Raw genomic sequence first — 21,626 nt, forward strand, 5'->3', positions numbered from 1 at the left:
GTATACTGCAATTGCAAAGACAATACAGGTTTATCATCCTCTCAGCAATTTTATTCTGCTCTAGCACAAATTGTGCTGAAGGGAAGTAATTGCCATACTGAAGTAGCAGCAGCAGAAGTTTCACCAGAGTCGCCCTACTGTAATTTGTTTGGAGGAGCTGCGGGTGGAACTGAGAGCTTTGCTGTGCGCTGTTTTAGTAGTGCTTTGGGACACGTTACCCAGCCTGATTATGACAAAAATGTGGTGATGTTGGAAGGATCTGCAGGGATAGAATGGAGAGAGGTCTTTAAAGTAGCATCAGGTTACTCCTGAGAGAGTATGAACTCATCCAAAAGAGCTGTGATAGATGTTCATCTGGAGCCAAAGCCACGCAGTTCCAGAGTTATTTAAAACAAACATCAAAGCCTTTAAAATCCTGAAATATGTGACTGTTAAATATGCTTTTAAAAAGGATGTAAAAAATATAGAAGACAGAAAAGGAAAGAATTTGCAGAGATACTGAGATAAATATATACAGAAAATATGTTCTAGGAAACAAGAGCAGGGTGCCTGCCAGCAGAAACTGTTGCAAAGGTACAGCTAAAATGAAAAACAGTGAGAGTGTGAAGAAAGTAATGAGGAATAAACAAGTATTGTCTTCACTGGCATGTGAACTGAAATGAGATTACATGTATTAGTTATAAAAACCTCCTTCATTATCAAAATGTCGTTTCAGCAATAGACACAATTATAAGTAAAGAAAACATGGGCAATGTTTCACAGGCTAGCTATTTCCTCCTTTTGAAGTTTTTCATTAAATGTGAGTTTTTTGAATTATTATATTAAAAACGAAGTAGGTATTCAACTGGTAAAGTAATTAATAGAAAGTGTGAATGGCTACTGATGTTCAGAATTAATGTAATCTGCCATGGTCCTGAAAGACTCATTAAGAACTGACTGGATCATGTATCATGAATGATAAATCTTTAAGAATTGCCAATGTCTGAAAACTGCTTTTAAAATTATGGGAGTTCTTTCCTTGAAATTTATGTAAGTAAAGTTACAGCCCTGTTCTCGTTTTCTTTTCAAAGGGAAAGTAGAGCATGTCAGGAAGGAAATAACTCCATGAAATAGTTGAGTATGTAACAATTTCTTTGGGGGTCAGGGGTGGTATGTGAATATCTCATTCTTGTTTACTCACCTGTTTATTTCTGAGGTGATTACTGGAATCAACACTTGCACGTGAGGAGTGTGGGAGGAAAAACTATTTGCCGTGGCTGGTGCTGTGTGTAGTGACAGCCCTCGTGATGGATGTTCTGGGCAAGTTTTGACGTAGCAGCCTGAGACTCAAGAGACAGGCAGGCCAGGACCCTAGACAGGGGTAGCAAACTAATTCTGTGAGGAGCTGGACGCCACGTTCCTTCAGGAGCTAGCAGATGCAGAGGCAGCGCACATTTCACAAGCACCAGGAGTGCCAGCAATCAGAAATGCAGTCTCCAGCTGGGCTTTTGGTAGCTCAGGCCTGGCACCATGCTCTCGCTGCCATGGCAGGGCTGGGCAGGAAGGCAATGCTCACACCAAACCTTTGGTGCCCTCTTTTAGGGTTTGGCTTCTGCATTGTTTCCCACTGAGAAGTACAGGCTATGGATCTGTGGGATCCTGCAACTTGTGGAGTAGTGGAGTTGTGGAAGAGGAATTGCAGCCCTGTTCCTGGCCTCATGTAAAGCCTCAGGATTTCCCCCTTATCCTCAGGTCTGTGAACCTAATGCAGAAATCCAGAGAGGACATGGCATTGGAGAACTGTAGTTGGGAAGGATGGCTGTCGCTCATTAGTGGAGGTTTGCCATGGTTGAAACCCCGTTTGACTGATCTCCACAGTGTGGACCTACCCCATTTCTCAATTTTGTGAGGTGCATGTCCTTCCAGTGAGGAGTGGCTCCTAGTCCCTGCATAGTTGTCATATTTTGAGTTGAGTGAAATCTGAGGTACGGGAATCTTGAGATAATTGTCATGGCAGTTCTGGAGAGAAAAAGAAGTTTATAGATGAACCATTCATTGAAAGGCTGTTGTAAGATGCCAGTGGTAGATAAAGGCTTGCAAATGTGAAACCTTCAGCTGATAGATTTAAGAAGCAGGTTTGATTCAGTTGTGTAAGCACAGGCCTCTGGTCAAACAGTGATGCTCTAGGACCTCTTGTGGCATCCACTTACTAGCAGGGCATGCACAGGATGTCCAGTGACCTGTGGCAGATGTCCTGGTCCCAGGAGAAGACTCACACATCCCAAGGGGTTCACACACTATGAAGGGTTAGTGCAGCTCCACCAAGGCAGAGTGTGTGTGCTCGTAATGCTGAGCAGCTGCAGAACACTTCACAGCATCCCATTTCACATCACAACTCTCACAAGGACGTGTAGGCACATGAAAGTCAACAGAAAGGCACTGCCTGGGATCCAGAATATGACATGATTGTACTCCTAATAATTTGTATTCCTTTCTGAAGAGCCCATTGCACAATTTGGCTGCAAGTGGCTGAGATCTCGTTTTGGGTGTAATGAGAATTCACAGTTCTTAGAATCTGTGTACATATGATGGTAGTATCTCAAAGAATGCTGGACTGCATTATTTGCTTCCTCAATACATAGTTTGTTCCTCTTGCATATTTTTATCTGCCTTTGTTTCACCCATTTATTTTTTTATTTTTGATTTAAAAAGTTAGAATCTTTTGTGTATTCTAATCAGACCCCAATTTGGGTCTGCTATTTTAAATTTGAATTTTTTAAGTTTATATTTGCTAAAGCCTTTTTAAAATTTGAGATTTAAAATCTTAATAGCAAAGCTTCTTAAAACTACTGACATAAATTAAATGGTTAATTCTACTGAGATTACCATCTCTGTGAGGCTGCATTGTAGGAGACTGTAGGTAAACCTGTGTCAGGATGCAGTCTTTGCCCAAAACCAGCTATGTTCTATAGCCATGGGTTTCAGCTAATCAGCACATGCAGCAAAATGTCCTTTTTGGAGGACTTCTTCCATTGCCCTATGTTGAGTGAGCGTTAGCTCAAACATCGGTTTCTGAAGGGCCCTGTGATTGCAACAGAACTGTACATTTGGTAATACTTGGAAATGCTGCAGTCATTTCCCTTTCCTGTGAAGATGTAAGTTCCCAAACATCCTCATCTGGCCTGTAATTGATGATAAACATCTCTGTTCACAATTTGTTTAGATTGTTTGTCTACTGTACCAAGTTCTGTGTAATGGCTCATTGCTGTACTTAGAGTGAGACTGCCTAACATTCTTTTCTTGAGAGTTGAAAGAAGGGATATCTAGAATTAGTATGGAAGTACAAAAATAATGAGGAGAACTTGAGAGAAAATCCTCCCAACAACTTATTCTCTGAAATTATTGGAGTGCACAGTGGAGAGATATTTTATGTTGTCATTTACTACCCATCTGTACCAAAAAAAATAGGCTATGTTATTTCCAAAGTTTTATTTTGGGTGACTCTAATCATAAGCAGATTTTTACTTTGTTTTATAGACCTGATCTACGATCTGCATTTTTAATTCTACACTTAATTATCTATACACAAAGAGTTGATGTAAAATTCATGGAAATAACAGTATAATGATAGAGTATAAATTTCACAGCTGTTATTAAGAAAGTAGGCCAACATAGCTCATATTTACAAAGGAAAAGAGATCTAATTGTCAGCTCTTTTGAAAACAAAACCCAAAAAAGCCCTAGACCATCTGTCCAGTATGGGTTGTTTTTTATGATTTTCTTAAGGGAGCCTCCATAGGTCAACAGTTTCCAAGGCTGATTACATTTAATTGCTGTAGTGGTTTTATTAATCTGCATTTTAATCTTGCCAAACTTAATATTTGAATAATCACCCCTTTGATTTTTTTTTTTCATTCTTAAATATATAAGGGAAGAAGGAGATTTCTGGCAATTTAGCTATTTTCAAGTTTTTTATCTTTTTTAACAGCAGCTTTGAATGATTAATGTGAACAAATGCCTTTTAGATGTCTGCCAGTGGAAAAGTATACCTGAGCTCATTCAAGTGCTGTTAATGAAAATGACAAAAGCAGTGATTTGTTATTGCAGCTGCCGCTAGTTACTGTTTTATAAATCATATGACCTGATGAAATACTATGTTATTGCCCTGCACCTGGTAACCCAAAAGAAAAGTCAAGCAAGAGAAAGATCTCTAGCAGTTAACAACAAATCTATTTTGGGGAAAAGACCCTCTCTTTTTACCAGCTGGGGAGTGTCGGATAAACATGGGGGAGAGGAAACCAAGCCTCAAACCCCAACATTTTATTTATTTCTAGAAGGAAATATAAAATTAATAAGACCACCAAGAATAAGAGTTGCTAGACTCATGATCTGTAAGATACCCACTAAACATTTTGTGCCATAAAAACATGCTTGTGCGTCCCTCTGTGATTTCCCTCAGTATTCCCTCTGTGGGTAGGTTTTTTCTTCCTTCTTGATAATCTGCTTTCTGCAGGGAGGAAGGGTCTCTCTATCAGCCTAGGACCTGGGCAGCCGTTTGAGTGACCCCTTTGGAAAGCTGTGCCTGCTGAACCTGTTTGGGTACGCAGAGCTGTTATTCTTGGTCACCACAAGGCTCTTCCACTTTGACACAGATATCAAGGTCTTCTCAATTTCTAAGTCAAACATAAGTGGGAAGACTTTCCTTAATGTGATCCTTGGTTTATTTATTGTGTGTATTTTGTTGAGTTTTTTTTTACTTCTGCTCAGGCTGGTTTTTGTCACCTATTTACTTTCCTGCAGGAATTGCTTTTTTTAAGAGATCATGTAATTTTTTTTTCCTTCACTGTGGCATCTTGCAGGCATAATCAAATTGAAGTCCAATTCTCTGTATACCCATCAGGAATTAACAGCAGCAAAAGCTATGCTATCCCCAGCTGGATTTCCTGGGGAGTCTTTTCTTGCTGAGTGGTTTTCTGAGCTGTATAATCACATATTTGTATGATAATCCCTTTATATGGGGTCACTGCAAAAGGAAAGGATGATCTGTTATAGTAGCACTTCCTTTACTTACAACACCAAATTCTCTTAAAGCTTTCTGTTCTAGTGGAGGTTATGGTCAGACTTACTTTGTATTCTGCTGTGGATATATACATGAATCCTAGCTTGAGAATTCAATAAAAAAAATTATGGATGTTGAGGCCTTAGATAACTGATAAGTTAAACATGTTCATTTCCATCACATGTTGTCATTGCCATGTTGTCATTAGGGCCCACATATAATTACAATTTACCAATATAACTTCCTGCAAAGCCAGACATCATATTGTACGTTTGGTATTTATTGATTAGCATACTTACCTGTCATCAGTAAATCACTGTGTCTCTCTGCAGGAGTAGCCTGTGCTGTACACCACAATAATAGCGCTGCTTAGAGTCCAAGTTTAATGAGGTTTGAAATTATCAGATTAGTTATTGATGTAAACCAGTGTGGCATTTGCATTCTCTGAACAGAGAGACATAATTCTCTCTCAGGGTTTTTTCCTAAAGAAGTACAGAGAGAAGAACATAAAAACAACTCTTATCTCTATTCTCTACTCCTGTTATTTTACACATGTCTGTGTTGCAGGAGGATGTTCAAGGGTCAGACTTGCTTGTATCTAATTCTTAGGGAGTCTGAAGGGAAAATAATGTGTTTGTGTGTCCATACCCAGAAAAAACAAGCCAAAATAACAACGCATTTTATCTCTGAAGAAAAACCCAGAAGACACTGGTATTATTTTAGTATACTGTAGATCAAGTGCCTTCATAGCTCATGTTTTACATGATAATCAGCATAAACTTGACCCTACACTAATGAATACACAAGAATACTATACTCCATAGTTTAGACAAACAGCTGTATTTTATATTTATCCTTTTACTTTGAAAAACTGTAAGACTAAAACAACAGCAAATGCAGCAATGCAGATGTTTTTTCTCCTTTAATGCATAGTCAAATAAACATTTATTTCCCAACAGCAAAATGCTTTTAAAAAAATATTTTCAGTTTTCCCTAAACCCCAGTTTTTAGGATTTTATTGTGGGGCGAGGAAAACAAAACAAGGAGACTTCCTTGGGTAGGGGGAAGATAGTGCCTTGTGAATTCTAACATCAACAGAACAATTTAATAATAGAATTCCTCTGCTGCCTGATTTCTGCTGTCTTCTTTAAACCTTAAACACGTGGGTGCCAGAAGAAACCTTTTACATTTTCAACCAGTCTCTTCAATTTCCCATTGAATTGTTGCCATTAGTTTGAAGACTGTGTTTGAGCTTTTGGTAGAACTGTGATTCAAGCAATCAGGGGTAGGAATCTCTTTCCATGTGCCTGTAGAGAATTCTCTGCTCTCCATCAAAGCAGGACTGTGTTGGCTCTTGAACATTCCTCATAATTTCCTAGCAGGACTGTCCATGTTTGTCTGAAACAAAAGCAAGAAGGCCAGTTCAGTCCTGACTACTGTGGTTAATGGAGGTTGAGAGCAGGGGTGGAGTCTGTGCTGCTGGGCCTGTATGCAGAATATGGCTCCAAATGTGAGGGAGTTTAGCAGGATGAGTTTGGTTTGCTCACTACTTCTAGGAAGAATAAGAGAACAGGGACAATCCAGACAGGAATAGTCTGTCAACATGGTTCGGATGGAGCGGCTGCAGTGGAAGGAGCAGCTGAAAATTGCTGGTATCCAAACCTGCTTTCTTCTGCTAAGAATTGTTCCTAAAGCTACAGTTAGGTTCCAGAAAAAAACTGATGAGTCCAAGTGCCTGGAGGTGCAGAGTACCGATGGAAAAAAAAAAAAAAAAGACTAAAAGCCTTTTATGGCCTGAGATAAAATTGTGCTTATAGTTATGGCCTGAGATAAAATTATGCTTATATATTGCTGAAGATTGCAATGCAAGATGTTTTCCATTCCCATCTGTATGGCAGATTACCTTTGTCAAGTGGGCAGTTTGCCTTATCTCTCTCTTTGAGTGACCACAATCACACCTCCCTGGGAGGGGACATTGCTGATAACAGCTACTGAATGTCATTGCATGACTGATAAGAACTACAGCATCCCATTGGGAGATGTGAGCCCAGAGGGAGGAGCCAAGCATTGCTACCTGGATACAATCTGAGGTTTCAAACATTGCTACCCAGATATAATCCAGAGGTTTTTGAGGTGCCAGCACGGCTTTCTCCATGGGATTCCCCAGAGGAACAGCAGCTGCCTCTTCTTCCACTGGATCTTCAGAGAAAGAATACATCCTTCCCTACAGGATCCCTGCTCCAACAGAACCACCCCTGACACTGCAGGAGGGCTGCAGCCACAATTCCAATGGGACTGCCACCAACACCCTGACCCACAGGGTGTCAGATTGGGTTCTGACTCTGTCAGTGTTGTTCTAGTGTACTGCACTGTTTATTTTATCCTTTTTTTTTTTTTTCCTTTTCCCTATTAAAGAACTCTTATTTCCTGCTCCCATATTTTTGCCCGAGAGCCCCTTAATTTAAAATTTATAGCAATTCAGAGGGGTGGGGAGGGTTTACATTCTCCATTTCAGGGGAGGCTCCTGCCTTCCTTAGCAGGCACCTGTCTTTCCAAACCAAGACATATATCAACCTTTTTTGGGAAAAGTTTTCATTCCTAGAGTTTTCCTGCTGCAATTCATGGTTTGTAGCAAATAAATTGAAGCTCTGCAGGTGTGTAACAGCAGAAAGGTCTAGTGGTCAGCATAAACACCAGATAAAAGGAACCCTTTGAAAGTCCATCAGCTTATGATGAGTTCTATTGGTTGTGTTCAGCTTGACCTTGTCTGTTAGCGTGGAGAGGAGACCTCTAAAGATTTGGTTGGTGCTGATGTCTTTCATGGGTTGAGATCTTCCTCTTCCAGAGGTGTCATTTGAGTGGCCCCTTTTTAAATGCTGCCATAATTTGAATATAAACTGTGTTTCATATCCTCATGAGCATGTAGTTTTTAGAGTGGTACATAGTTTTTGTGTTAATAGCGAATATCAAGAAAATGGGAAATTGTGCTGTCCTGAAGCTCTAGAAACCAGACAGCCAATAGAAAGATTCAAATACACACTATTTTAGAAAAAATTGCACAGCTTATTTATAACTGTCCTGATTTAAGCCCTTATATTTGATTAATGAATTTGGGGTTGGCAGTATTGACATTTCTCTTTTGTAAGTGCAACTGTGTTGCTGAGTTCCCTATAGCTACACATACTAAAAAAATACTGAGAAAAAAGGACAAGAATGCATTGTTTTGCCACTTAGCACTTAAAGCCAACAGAGGGAACTTTAAAATTTGCTCAAGATTTGGATTAGAGGGAGTGGTTTAGTCATTTAAAGCAGTAACCGCTCTCAGCCAACATTTGGAAATCCAACTGATTTGGGTTTGGCTTCTCCTCCAGTGCCAGCAGGGAGGCTGCATTTTGAGACTCTATAATAATTTGATTGTTACACATAAACCAGAAAACAATGTAGCATGATTTTTTAGTTATGTCAGCCTGCCAGAGGCAGTGGCAGTAAAAGCCAATGTTGGCTTATTTTTGCAAGGAGAGTAATAAGCAGGAATGTTTAAAGGTCATAGAGCATGTTTGACTGAGCAGGAATGACTTTTTTCTATTGCCATTTGTCAGGGGAAAATACCCAGATACTTTACATACAAATTTGCTGTTTTCTGAAAAAAAAAAAAGAAAAAAAAAAGTAATGTGTCTTGGAATCTTTCTCTTCACCCATTTTGCAAAAGGGGACAGCACTGGGCAGAGTTTTTTACTTTTCTCAGTTATATTTACTCTTGCAAAGACCAGACTGAGATATAGATATATAGATAGATATAGATATATGTAGCAATGGGATAATCCAAAATATACTGAAGTGATATCAATGGCCTCTGGATCTGATGTTAAAAAGAAAAGAGATCCATTAATTTAGTTCTTAACTGAGTCGTGCATTTTGCTTGTGTTCTTGGTGGATGTAGTTGAAATATTTGCCTGCAGGTGAGGTGTAGATTCAAATATTAAAATTCTGTGTGGAAAAGAGTTTGAGGGGAGGGTGGACACAAGTTTTCCCTCCCTTTGGTGTAAGAGGAACTAGGCATTTCTTGTTGGTCTACTGTGTGAGACTTCAGGCATTTCTATGAAATAAAGAGCTCATGATCTTGTAGTAACCTCTTTGGGAGACTGGGGTTGGATGTAACTCATAAAGAGCTTCCTGGCCATGGAAATCCTTTTCCTCTGTGATTTTATCTTCTTATAAGCTTCACAGACAAGCCAGAATTCTGTGTTTTCATCACTGTGTTCTGTCTTCAAGTAGGTCTTATAGATTATGGGCACATCTGTAAATGTTTCAGAAGCCAAATTTATACTGCCTGCCTACATGCATTACCTTTAGAGTGCTTTGGAGGTAATAGGGACACTTAAAAAGTAGTGCCTTGGCCCTACACTTCAACCTTGCATTTTCCTGCACATGCAGGGCTCCCTAGTAAATCTAATCCCACAGTAAATTTAAGGTAGGCAAACACTTTGCCTTCATTTCCTGAAGAACTGCAAATCCATTTGGTTTAGAGTACTTGGCTTTTTATGTGAGTCCACCTTTCCATTTTTGGTGTCATAAAGCTTTCAAATTAATTAAAATTCAATGAGTAGTGTTTTCAGGTGCAGTGAAGGAGGCATTTTAAGAAGGACAGCATTCTGATTACTGCTGGAATCTCAAGGTGTTTTATTTAAAGCAAACTTTGTTGCTGGTGCAGCATTCTGGCCTTTCAAATTTCTGAATATATTGAGCACAGCCTGTCATCTGGTGGAGGGGGTGATCACATGTGTGCCTGCTGCTCCTGCTGTCACTTTGTCTCTTTGAACAGTTTTCTGTTGAGGAGTTTCTCCCTGTGCTGTAACATACGAGGTTGTTTAAGATTTTTAACAGCAAAATCGTTTCAGTTAAAAATGCTGGTAATCTTCTAGCTCTGTAATTTTTCTACAGTAAAATACAATAATGCCAGTCCTCAGGAGTAATTTTTAGAGGCTTTTGCTGCAACTTTTTCATCACTATTTTAAAAAATGTAATTCAGCAGCGATGTTCTGGAATGCTGCCCATACGAGAAATCTGGGAGAGCTCCGAGCTCCATATGAAGCAGAGGGGGATGGAGTGGGAAAGTTCAGAATTCCTGCTGGATCTACAGTTCTTTCCATCTCTGAATATTGGACCTGCCTTCCATGGCATTTCCCTGAATAGATATGCCATTATCTGGTCTCTTTGGTGTATGCAGGGTTTCCCAAGTGAACTTTGTCACTTTTCTGCTAATATAAGGTGCTATTCAGTACTCTAAGTGGGGATGTGGCAGACAAACCATGCTCTCATTATGTGTCTGTACAGAAATTACACGATTGCAGAAATGGCAAGTTTGGGAAAGCATTTGCAGCATGCTATGTTTATTTCCAGTCTGATGCGTGCTAGGCATGTCACAAAGTTGTTTTTCATTAGTTGTGTATAAGGCAGCATATATTATGCAGCATGAGTTACTGATTTTGCTTTGTGGGAACTTTTCTCAGTCATCCATCTGGGACACAAACATGCAATTACTTACATTTGCTTGTTACCAGGTTTTCAAAAGACTGGGACCACTGTAGCACTTCCTCCAAAGATACCCTTTAGAAAAAAGGAGGTGATTATTGCAGGGTTAGCCGTGGCTCAAAGTATAAAAAAACTAATAACCTTGTTGAAAATCTGTTCCCTAATTTAAATATGAGGTTTATGAATCTTACACTTTAAAAGGCTTTCTTGCATCTTCCAGTTCTTGTGCTTACTATGTCGAGACAAATATTTTTCTTGCTGTAACAAATGCAGTTCCATTTCAAGGTGCTCCATGTAATTCCTCTAGAGATGGCATTCACTTATTTAAACTGTGCTTAGGAGAAACACAAGAAAAGTACTGCCTTTCTAGAGAGCAACTTCTTTGGAGGCAGAAATCATCATAGAATTCAGGAAATATTGATGTTTGTATTTAGTAGCCAAGTCTTTGGGGGCACAAGATCTTATTGTAGTATTTCAAGGCCTTTAACATCAAAGTTGACTTACCATCTGAGAGCTTAATATAAGGTCCAAGAATAAGGTAAATAATGAAAGGTTAATGCAATCTTAGCTGGAAGAGACTTCCATCTCTCACCAGTTGTTTACAATGCAGTGTGACACATTATTACTAATCTGCACAGCCCTTGGAAGTGGCCAGAGTCAGATTTTACTTTCATGTTTTCTATTCTTAAACAGTAAATTCATAAGCTTGTGGGAGTCTCATGCCTGATTCTGGGAAAGAGCATGGATGTAGTGAGGTGAGAGACTAAACAATTTAAGGAAAAACAAATGTTTGAAGGCCGTATCTCCATTTGAGTGCATGTAGTTCCATTTACACCAACATATTTTCAAGCATTGAAGTTTTAGGACACCAATGCTGGCAACGTGGAAGAGATGCTTATACTTATGTTAGGAAAAGAAAGGACAGGGGATGTATTCCAGTGGGTGCTTTCCATGATTTGGAGTATGGTCCCCTCTCATTGAGTATTTGCTTTTCATAGCAGCTATAATTTTGTCAACAACTGTTTAGTATCACAGGGCTTTTTAAAATTTTAATCAAAATTGGCTTTGATATGAGTGCTGCATGATGCTTTATAGATTTCTGCTGCAGAACAGCCATTACCTGCTCTGTAGCTTTTTTAATTGGTAATGATTTATAATTTATTTATAACTTGATCCAATTCCCTCTTTCTCTGAAAAAGTACATGACTAGGTGATTATTTTCTCAGGCTTGTGATCAGTTTGACATAGTCAAAGAAATATAGAATAAGAGAAATGCTGCCACTATTGAACTGTGGTGTCAGTAACTCTCTAGTAACTCTTGCCGCTAAAAGATTTTTTTTCGTTCTTGTTCTTTTCTAGCCTTCTCTCTGTAAAAACTCATAAAGCATGTGGTTATGGGGAGTGAGAATCTCTAGATCTTTGAATGATTTTTTTTCCCCTTACAAACTACTTCTGAGTCATATTTGCTTTTCCTGATGCAGGTAATTTTTCACCTGTCAGCAACAACACTTGTATACAATGAGTGACAATCTTGTCTGTCTCACTGAACATCATCAGGGGAGCCATCTTATTTCCATTTCTGATTATTTGTCTTATGCATTAATCTGTGAAGCAGAAAAAACCCTGCCTGATGGAGCAGCTGACACAGAGGAAAACCTTTTTACCTTTTTACTTTCCTTTAACAATCAGGAAAATATGAAGGACAGCAAGGAAATAGGTTATGATGATCTGTATTAATGCCCTTTTAGTAGCTGTTGTTCTGATAGTAAATGTCTTGCTGCACTGATTTGCAATATGATTGGATTTGCTGAAGCACATCTATTACATTGAAAAAAAAAAACCTCTCCAAAAATAACTAAGGCTTTCTAGCTGGGACTCAAAAACTGAAATTGTAGTGTCCTGTGGGAGCTATTTCTCACTTATCCTACACCCTCCACTGTGAGTGGCTCCCCTCACCACCATGGTGCAGAAATCCTCGTCCAGCAGTTGGAAACACTGTCTGGATTTCTACTCCTGACTTCACCCGAATGGCAGTTTCAGGGGTCGTCAGGTGCTCCTTAGTATTGCTGTGGGGGATGTGTGTCAATAAATCACTTCTGCGTCTGATCCGATTCCAGCAGAAGGCATTTTGGATGTCAGCACTCCACCACCCCAATGGGACACGTCCCCCAGATTCCTGGCAGTGCTTGGCCCCCACAGAGCCTGGTGGCACCCGAGGACTTGCAAGAGCCACTTGGCCATGTCTCTTATGCTCTGCATGAATATTCAGCCTTTGCCAACAGCCTGAATTCTTTTAAAAGATGGACCAAATATTTGGCTTTCTAATTCCTCCCAGGTCCAAATCTGGACTTAATCCAGAGGTGAGTTTGGGCTGTGCCTGTGTAACACTAAGGGAGTTCCCGGTGGGATATGCCAGTGTACGTCCGTGTGCTGCCAAGGAAGGGGCTGCCAGAAGCTGCTTGGCCGGGGCAGCTGTGAAGGGGTTGCCCTCTTTTGCACGATCCTAAGCTTACAATGAAAATCTCCACTGTGAATTTTGAGGCGTTTGTTTCTCCTATTCAGCTGCGTGGACTGCAGAACATAAGATTCTTATCCTTACTTACTTAGAACTGATCCCATTTTCTTCTGGTTTGAATATCTTGCAAAGCCAGCAAGTATTTGCACTCATTCTCCTAAACATGGAAAATTTGTGAGTTTTGAATCTGCTCTGCTGAGCTGCGGCTTTCTTAAATAAAAACTTATAATTTTTACATATAGCAGTGCAATCAGTTCTAGCAGTATTCTTATTTTGTACATCTGATCTTTATCTATGAGTGATTTCTGAAGCATTTGACAAAAATATATTTTGTAAGATGAGAACTTAAAAAAAAAAGCAAATTACCAGGCCATCCAGTGGATGTCTTTTGGGGAAAAATAGAAATGTTAATAATTTTCCCTCTTTGCTTCTCCAGTTATGAAAGGGGATTGAAGGTTGAGCCTGACCCAAAGCAGAATGAAACTAGAAGTCTTTTTTTTTCCCTGAAAGCTCAGGGTGACCAGGATCAAAGATCAGAGCTCGATGTAAACTGGACAATGCTGAATAAATTGTTAAGTGTCTGAGATTAACATTGATATTTGTCCAACATGTATTTCAAAGTCAATAAAAGTAATATAAAACTTGCCTTTATATAGATATTATATCCATAAGAGAGGGTGTAGTTTATTAGGATGAGGCAGTTGTAAATGTTTGTCTAAAAAATACAAAATTAAAAAAATCTGTTGTGACATGGGGTATGTTTAGTGCTTCTCCTTTGGCTTTTAAGCAATGCCAAATGCTGAATTTACATTGGACTGTAAGTTTGTATAGGCCTGCCTGAAATCAAAATAGCCTTATTTATTTAAACTTGGAGTTTTTTTCAGATTTGGGGTTGACTGGCACATATTATAACTATGACCAATTTTTTCCTTCCAAATGAAGCACACAGCAAAACATAGGACAAGGTTCTATCTCCCAGCTTTCTGAAGCTGTGAAATATTTCCTTTGCCTTTAGTATTGTTTTCCTTGTTTCCCTGAGGTCTATATTCAGTTTTATATCAAATGAGGGTCTTGCCTAGTACATTTCCTGCAGGGTATTGAAATGTCATAACTTTGCCCAACTGCTGCATTGCAACTCCTGCTCACATTCTCTGCAGCCCTGTAGCTGCTGCCTGCTTCAGAATTATCTCAGCTATGTTCTCTGCTAGGTCTCTGCGACTTTTAAATTGTTCCACTAGAATTTACACATCTCGCCCTCTGCCTAGAAGTAACTGTCTAAAACTACACAGTATTCCATATTTAAGATGAAATTATGCATTGAATTCTGGTATATGGTTATTATTTATCACCTTATTTTGGGCTATATTGTCCAATGCCCTCTGTTTTGGGAGTTTCCACGTTGCAATCATTCATCTTCTATCCACTGAGATGAAAATAAAATGCAGCCTTGGTGGTTTTTTGAAATCTGGAGAAATTAATACAGGCTTCTTACTGTACAGAGATTCTCAAGAAATATTAGATGAAGCAATATTAAGTAATCTAGTTCAGCTACTTCCATCTGAATTTGAAGGGACAATTATTAATTTTTTCACCAAGTGATGGCTGCACAAAGTGACTTTTGTGTAAGGAAATGCTGTTGTTCTGAGGAGCCATTTTAATTTGAGTTAGAAGCTTTAAACTTGTTGAGAACACACATTTTCCAAGCATACACATCCAGGGCTTTGTGGTTCTCTCTTCTTTTTTAGTCAGACTCATTCCCTAATAGACCAATGAAGAGAGCACGCTGATTTTATCTTTTCCAGTGCTGATTTGGACCATCGTTCCACTGAGCCATAGTCTATGTTTCATTAGTCTGACACTGTGTTTTTGCTGACAATGATCTTAACCCTAGAACAAGACAGGAGCAGTACAAAAGCTACATGACACCCCGGAGCAGGGTGCTAGTTTTGGGTCATTGAACTCCCACAAGTGCAGCCTGTTACCTGTCACAGTGCCCTGCCATCTGTTGTAAATGGTAAATTGCATCTCAACTACTCCTTACAGCTTTGTAGTGTTCACATAACTTGACTCAGATGGTGGAACTCTTCTCACCCAATGTTTATGAAACGTGGTGTCCTTTCTCTTTGCTTGTTCTAAGATACTATTGCAACAAGGCCACAAGCTCTTTAATGTGTAGGAGCTGTGTGTTGCCTGCAGGACTGGTAATCAAACAAAAAGCCATGTGGCTACAACTCTTTTGCAGAAGGAATTGCCTGACTGATGATAAATTAATCTAAGTGCTGGAGTTATTCATGTCTGTAAAAGATATAAGCAGTGCTGATCTGGAAATGACTGTTTAACTGTTTTTATATTTTATATTTGAGAAATATCAGGAAAACTGATTCGGTACGTTAAAAAAAATCTATTTACCTTTCAAATTACAATGCACATTTTGATTTCTGAGCACCCTTGTTCTGTGCCAATGAGTCTGTAAACTACTAAATGCCACAGCTTTTAGTGCACAGCATAACTTTCATCAGAGAGATGCTGCTATATAAAAGTTCTAACTGATTGCCCATGTAGAGTTCACGCAGAATTCACAGCATGACCAGATTGGATGAGATCTTCAAGATCATCAAGCCCAACCCAGCCCCCAACACCTCAACTAAACCCTGGCACACTGTGCCACATCCAGACTCTGTTAAACACCTCCAAGGATGGTGACTCCACCACCTCCCTGGGCAGGCCATTCCAGAACTTTTAACTCCTTCCATGGAAAACTTTTTCCTAATATCCAACCTATATTTCCATTGATGCAGCTTTAGACTGTGTCCTCTGGTTCTGTCAGTGCTGCCTGGAGAAAGAGACCAACCCCACCTGTCTACAACCTCCTTTCAGGAAGCTGTACAGAGTGGTAAGGCCACCTCTGAGTCTCCTTTTTCTCCAGGCTAAACAGCCCCTGCTCTCTCAGTGGTTCCTTGCAGCGCTTGTGTTCCAAGCTCATCCCCAGCCCTGCTGCCCTTCTCTGGACGCGCTCCAGTGTCTCCACGTCCTTCCCAAACTGAGGGGCCAGAGCTGGACACAGCACTCCAGGTGCAGCCTCACCAGTTATTCAGATTATTTTGCACTAACTATTACACAGAACATTCACCTATATAGGGCTAAATCTGGGTATACATCAGAAACATTTCTAACATGAATGCCTTTGCCATGCTGAGAACTTTACATGCCGAGAGAAAAAACACATGTTCCCCCACCTATGCTACATTTTCCTGATAATATTTCAAAGTGCAAAATCTCATACTTACAGAAATTTCTTTTGGGTCGTTTCTTTTGATTGAAAAGCTTAATTTAGTAGTTGCATTTGCTGGGGTAGCTCTCCAAATTCCTTGACCTGCTTTTTTGTTTTGTTATTTTCTTAGGGTGGATGGTTTTAGTACCCACTCTCCATGTCTATGCTGCTCATAATAGTGCCTGACTCCTCTTTTATACATATGACAGGCAAACATTGGCTGTGGTGTCCATCAGAAAAAGCTCCTTTGGGCTCCTATGCTCCACTGATAGAAGAGACTGTTTACACTGAAATTATATTGACATCTCTACTGATATCAAGCTCTAATGACATGAAGCTGAAATCTTTACTTCATTGAAATCTTGCATGTATGGTCCAAGTCCTGTGACCAATGTTTTCCATTTTTTTATCAAAGTTCTTTTTATGAAATCTGCAGTCCATGTTGAAATGAGACAAAGAGCATGAATACCCTTGCACTGAAACCAGCTTTCTTCTTAGAGGCAGCATTATGACAGCACTTTGGAGTGCTCTGGGAGAACCTTTTTCTGCTCAGACCCATCAGTGTCAGGCTTTTGTGTGCTCCTACCTGGCCAACCTGCTGCTGCACAGCATCTAAGGAATGTTGAAACTTTTTAAACTTATGTGAGGTCCTCTGTCAGTTTTCTTATAGCTGTTGCCCAGGTTATGGCTTCATTTTCAGTTGAGACACGTCTATGTTTTGCTCTCTCTTCTCTAGCCAAGTGTTTGAAAGGAGCTGTGCAGTGCAATAGCACTGAAGTTGCTGTTTGTCAGTGGGAGACTGATGCTGTCTGACAAGATTTACAGTGATGCTGGGGCTTTGAGAGTAAGCACTGGCTCAGCTGCTTGCTGCAAATTAGTGACAGCAGGGGATCTTTCTGGAGGGCCTTCTGTCCTTCCTGGGGTGGTTGTGACTTGGGATCTCTGGGAATTTGCCATTGCCTACAAGGCACGGAGTGACCCTGTTGGGAGGGGAAGGTTGGTCATGTCCCTGCTGCCTCTGACAACCCAGCTCTGTGCTGTGATATCTTTCAATCTTATCTCTCTGCTCCAGACCATCTTTTTTCCTCTTACAGAGCCTCCAAGGCAGAGCATGAAGGGTGTAGGACTGGAACGTAAACTGAAGAACTCAACTGAGGTTGAGCCTCCAACAATGCAGTACACTCATTTATTTTATTGCAGCTCACCCTACTGGTACACAGGCTTTGTCTGTGAGATGTGCATCCCTTTTCCCACAGCACTGGTTCTGCTGGGGAGGAAATGTGCATGGTGTGCTCTCCTCCAGCAGAACCTGGTGGCAGAGCAGGGCAGCATCACCTTGAGAGACCTTGGCCTGTCCTTAGGGAAGGGCAAATATCACTGTGATCTATTTTCTATTGATTGCCATTTCATTAAATCCCATTCTGTATTCATTGCAACTTTACACAGGATTTTGGAGTCATTTGTTCCATTTCCCTAATGGGAATGGGCAGGAGCAAATTAACTTCTAATGCTTCATATACAGGCAATTATATACTGAAGTATCTGAGGGCCAGAACTTGACATGTTAAAATATGTCTATAAAGAATCTCATTTGTAGAACTCCTTAAATTTAAAATAAGAAAAAAACACCTTATTAATAACTATGACTCTGGAAAAGTTACCGAATGAAAATCCCAACTATGTTAATGGTCCCTCATGATTTGTACCGGTATTTAACTATTTGATATACATAGATTTGAAAAAACCTTACATGGATTTATGCACATTCTTTTGGAAAAGCCTAATTATATCTTATTTTTTACTCTAAACTTTATTTGCATTAAAGGAAAGCTCATTTAAAATCTCATTTTAAAATGAACAATAATGAACTATTTAGGTTTTTTTCCTATCTGCTGATGTTCAGGGGGACCACATATAAGATTATATCTTTGTGAAGTTAAACTGTGCAGAGACTGAGAGTCAGTAACCAATGATTTTGTGTTCAAACATTTTCTTTTCTGTATTACAGGCATTAAAAAGTGTTGTAATACTGCTTAAATTGAAATAAACTCATCCTGGGGTTTTCTCCCTAAGTTTATTTTTTACTATTAAACTGAAGAAAATACTTCTGCAAACCTCTGGTGCCTTGAACAGAGGAGGCTATTTAGGTGCAGGATTTGTTGCAAATTTCATGCTTTGTTGTATCCTTGACCATACTCTGAAGAAAAGTTTGAAACTTAATGGGTTGCAAAAACGATTTAGCAATGCATTTCTCTGTGTCAGCTCTTTCCACTATGATCACTTATAGCTTGATACCCAGAAAATTACCCATCTATTTCCTTTTCCAGAATATTTGCAGCCCATAAGAGTGGATAGTTTAGTTTTTAACCAGGTGTGCTGCTGCGCTGTAAAATTACACGATTTAACCTAAATCCCACCCTTCCTTGTGTTGCATGCAAATTCCACTAGATGTCATCTGGTGCCACACTGAAGGAGAAGGTTTGAACCACCGTGTCCATCAGCTCGGCCTTGGGGAGGGGGCATGTGGGCGCAGGCTCTGGGCGGGGACACTGCAGTGACACCTTTACAAATGGTCCCTTCTGGCATGAAAGACTCCTGATGGGACTCCGAGACCTGCAGGTAACTTCTGATGGGGCCTTTTCCCTTTGGATTCCTTGTGCTGCCAGGTGTAGTGCACAGAGCAGCCCTAGGATCATGAAGGGATGTGCTACACAGGAATCAATTATTGCTTGGTTTATTCAGTGGTTAAGCTGGATGCGCTTTCCAGAAAGAAAATAAGGGAAATGGAGAAGTATCAAAACTGAGAAAATGCTTTCTTGCTATATATTTGAAAATAGCCTCATAAAAAGTTAGGTTCTCTCTGCAACAAAGTTTTGCTCACAGAGATGCAGGGAACAGTGTTCACAGCTTCAGTCTTTACAGTAGGTCAAAACAACCAGTAAGTTGTCTGCAGATATAGGGATGATTAAGTGATTTTTGTTTCTGGGTAGAAGTTGGCATTGCCTGCTAATAGTCACTGCCTGAGGAATTTGAATAATTTCTATATTCGGGGCTTTAGGTTTTATCAATGACGTGACCCATTTCTGTAAACTCTCTTAACCATTGTCCTGCTGAGTGAGGGCAGACTGGAGTCTAGATAGCACTGCTGGAAACCTGACCTCAGTTGTACTCTGTGACCTTTCTGTTCCTTTTTTATTCCTAAAAGCTGTCAAACTGTCATGTCATTGTGTGAGCCTGGTGGTTGTGGCCATCTCAGTAGGAGAGGAAATGATGCCATGAGAAGCTTGGACAGTTTTTACAGGAATTTTCACCCTACCCCTTCAGTCAGGCTTCTCAGAGGTGTGCTGTGGTTTGGATACAGAGCACTGTGTGCTGTGAGACTTTCCATTCACACTTCCACCACAGCTCAGCAGTGAACAGGGCTCCTCACACCCCCTCCAGGTGTGTCCTCCTTTGCAAGATGCCAGTTCTTCATCTTGTCATAGTTCAGGGACAAGATTCAAGATTCATTATTAATTATAGTGAGGGTCAAGTCAGAATGTTTGTCTATGTTAGTCCAGGGCTCCCCTTTCCTCCAGATGTTTGCTCTAGTGCCTGAAGAGCTCCTGGCTGGACTTTGGGCTTTGTTTGAACACCCAGAGTGTGTACACAGTTTCCTTTAGACTGGCATAAACAAGAAGCATGTTTCCAAACTCATGGCTGGTCAAATTCTGTTCAATATTTAGTCTTCCTCTGTATCTAAAGCTGCCTTCTTGACAAGCATGGTTGACAAACCATTTACCACAGTAAATACATTACAGACTTTTTCCATAGGTAGTACAAAAATCTGGGGTTACTGAGTTATTAGTGTTATGCAGAGAGTCTTGTTTTATTTTTAAAGTTAGCCCTCTAATAGTAGAAGCCTTCTGGCCACAGTGACTTGAAAAAAACCCCAAACCTGTTGTGACTCCAGTGATGAGGAGTTTGTAGGCAGCTGCTGCTGACACTTCAGTACTTTGGCTGTGTCACAGACATGAAGAGAAGCATTGCTAATCTGCTCTGTTTCTTTTTCTCTCTGAACACAAGACTAGAGCTGTCCTGAAAGGTTTACATTTCTGCATTTCATGCTCTACTCAAGGTATTTTTACTTTCATTAGTGAAAGGAACCATGTCATTTTCACAGGGCAGGTCACTGAAGTAGTTTAGAGAAGTGCTCTAAGGCAGTGTGGTGCTTAGGCTGTGTGGTGCTTGAAGAAATTGAGGGGAAGTGCTCAGCAAAATGTAAATGTTGATCATCTTTGGGGTAATTTCAAGAGGGTAATTTCTGGGGATGTTTTGAGAAATGAGGGGGTATGAGTTTATTTTCAAAATAGGCACATTGGTTCTTGATTGATTTAAATCCCCTTAATGATTAAAACCTTTGAGGCTTTATCTACCCAAGAAAAGCCAGGAGATAAATTTAAGTGTCCTCTGACTTTGTTTCTGAGCATCCAAGGCAATTTTTAATAATCCAATTCATATTAAGCAAGAACTTGTTTTTTGATTTCTGCCTCTGTTTAATGACTAATGATTTAATTTCAAAAAGCTTCATCTGTAGACATTGCACACTCTGATAAAACAAACTCATTTCTATGAAAGGAAGATGAGAGCATCTAATTTTGTCATGCTCTACTATCTATTTTTTCTTTTCAAACTCATTTCACAACCATAAAGAAGGTGACATGTGAAAAGCCCGTTGCTTCAGTGTGGGCAGGGATGGGTGGCACTGAGGAGTCTGTGGTGGTGAATTTGAACTGTTCATCATGATCTCAGCTTTAATTTCCTTCCTGTTTCATTGTTTGTAATAATGCAATGTTTCCATGGGTGGCCTGTTCAATATATGGGAGAGATTGATACTACGCCATACCATATTTTTATTTAGGATAATATTAAAAATATCTGTTTTGGGTAATTAAGTCTTCCAAATGGGAGAGTTCAAAGCTAGTCTGCTAAATACACATTCAGGGTCTGCTGGACTCTTGAGTCCTTCCATAAAGAAAACTGAAACAGAGAGGAGTGAATTCACTTCAAAAGTGTACCTGCAGATGGTACAGTGGTTGATTTTTCCACTGGAACACTGACAAACAATGAGAATGTTTTTTCAGGAATAAGATAGAACACTTAAAGAAAAGTCTGAGTCACTACTGTTAAATCTTAAAGCTTTCCATGTACTTCATCCTGTTTTCCTGCACTGCTCTGTAGCTGATGGCCAACATGATTCAACCGTTGTTTTTAGAGACAGCGAACGGAAC

General features: G+C 39.9%; 1 protein-coding gene across 1 annotated transcript; it reads right to left on the bottom strand.

The window, feature by feature from the left end:
- Positions 1-6,242: 6,242 nt before the first annotated feature.
- RGS13 (regulator of G protein signaling 13) lies at positions 6,243-13,238 on the bottom strand. The gene is given in 5 exon segments (XM_059478453.1): positions 6,243-6,409; positions 6,412-6,436; positions 9,169-9,335; positions 10,584-10,645; positions 13,174-13,238. Coding segments are annotated over 5 exon segments (486 nt in total).
- Positions 13,239-21,626: the final 8,388 nt, after the last annotated feature.

The sequence above is a fragment of the Ammospiza nelsoni genome, chromosome 9 (assembly GCF_027579445.1).
Source record: "Ammospiza nelsoni isolate bAmmNel1 chromosome 9, bAmmNel1.pri, whole genome shotgun sequence".
In the NCBI taxonomy this organism is placed as follows: domain Eukaryota; kingdom Metazoa; phylum Chordata; class Aves; order Passeriformes; family Passerellidae; genus Ammospiza; species Ammospiza nelsoni.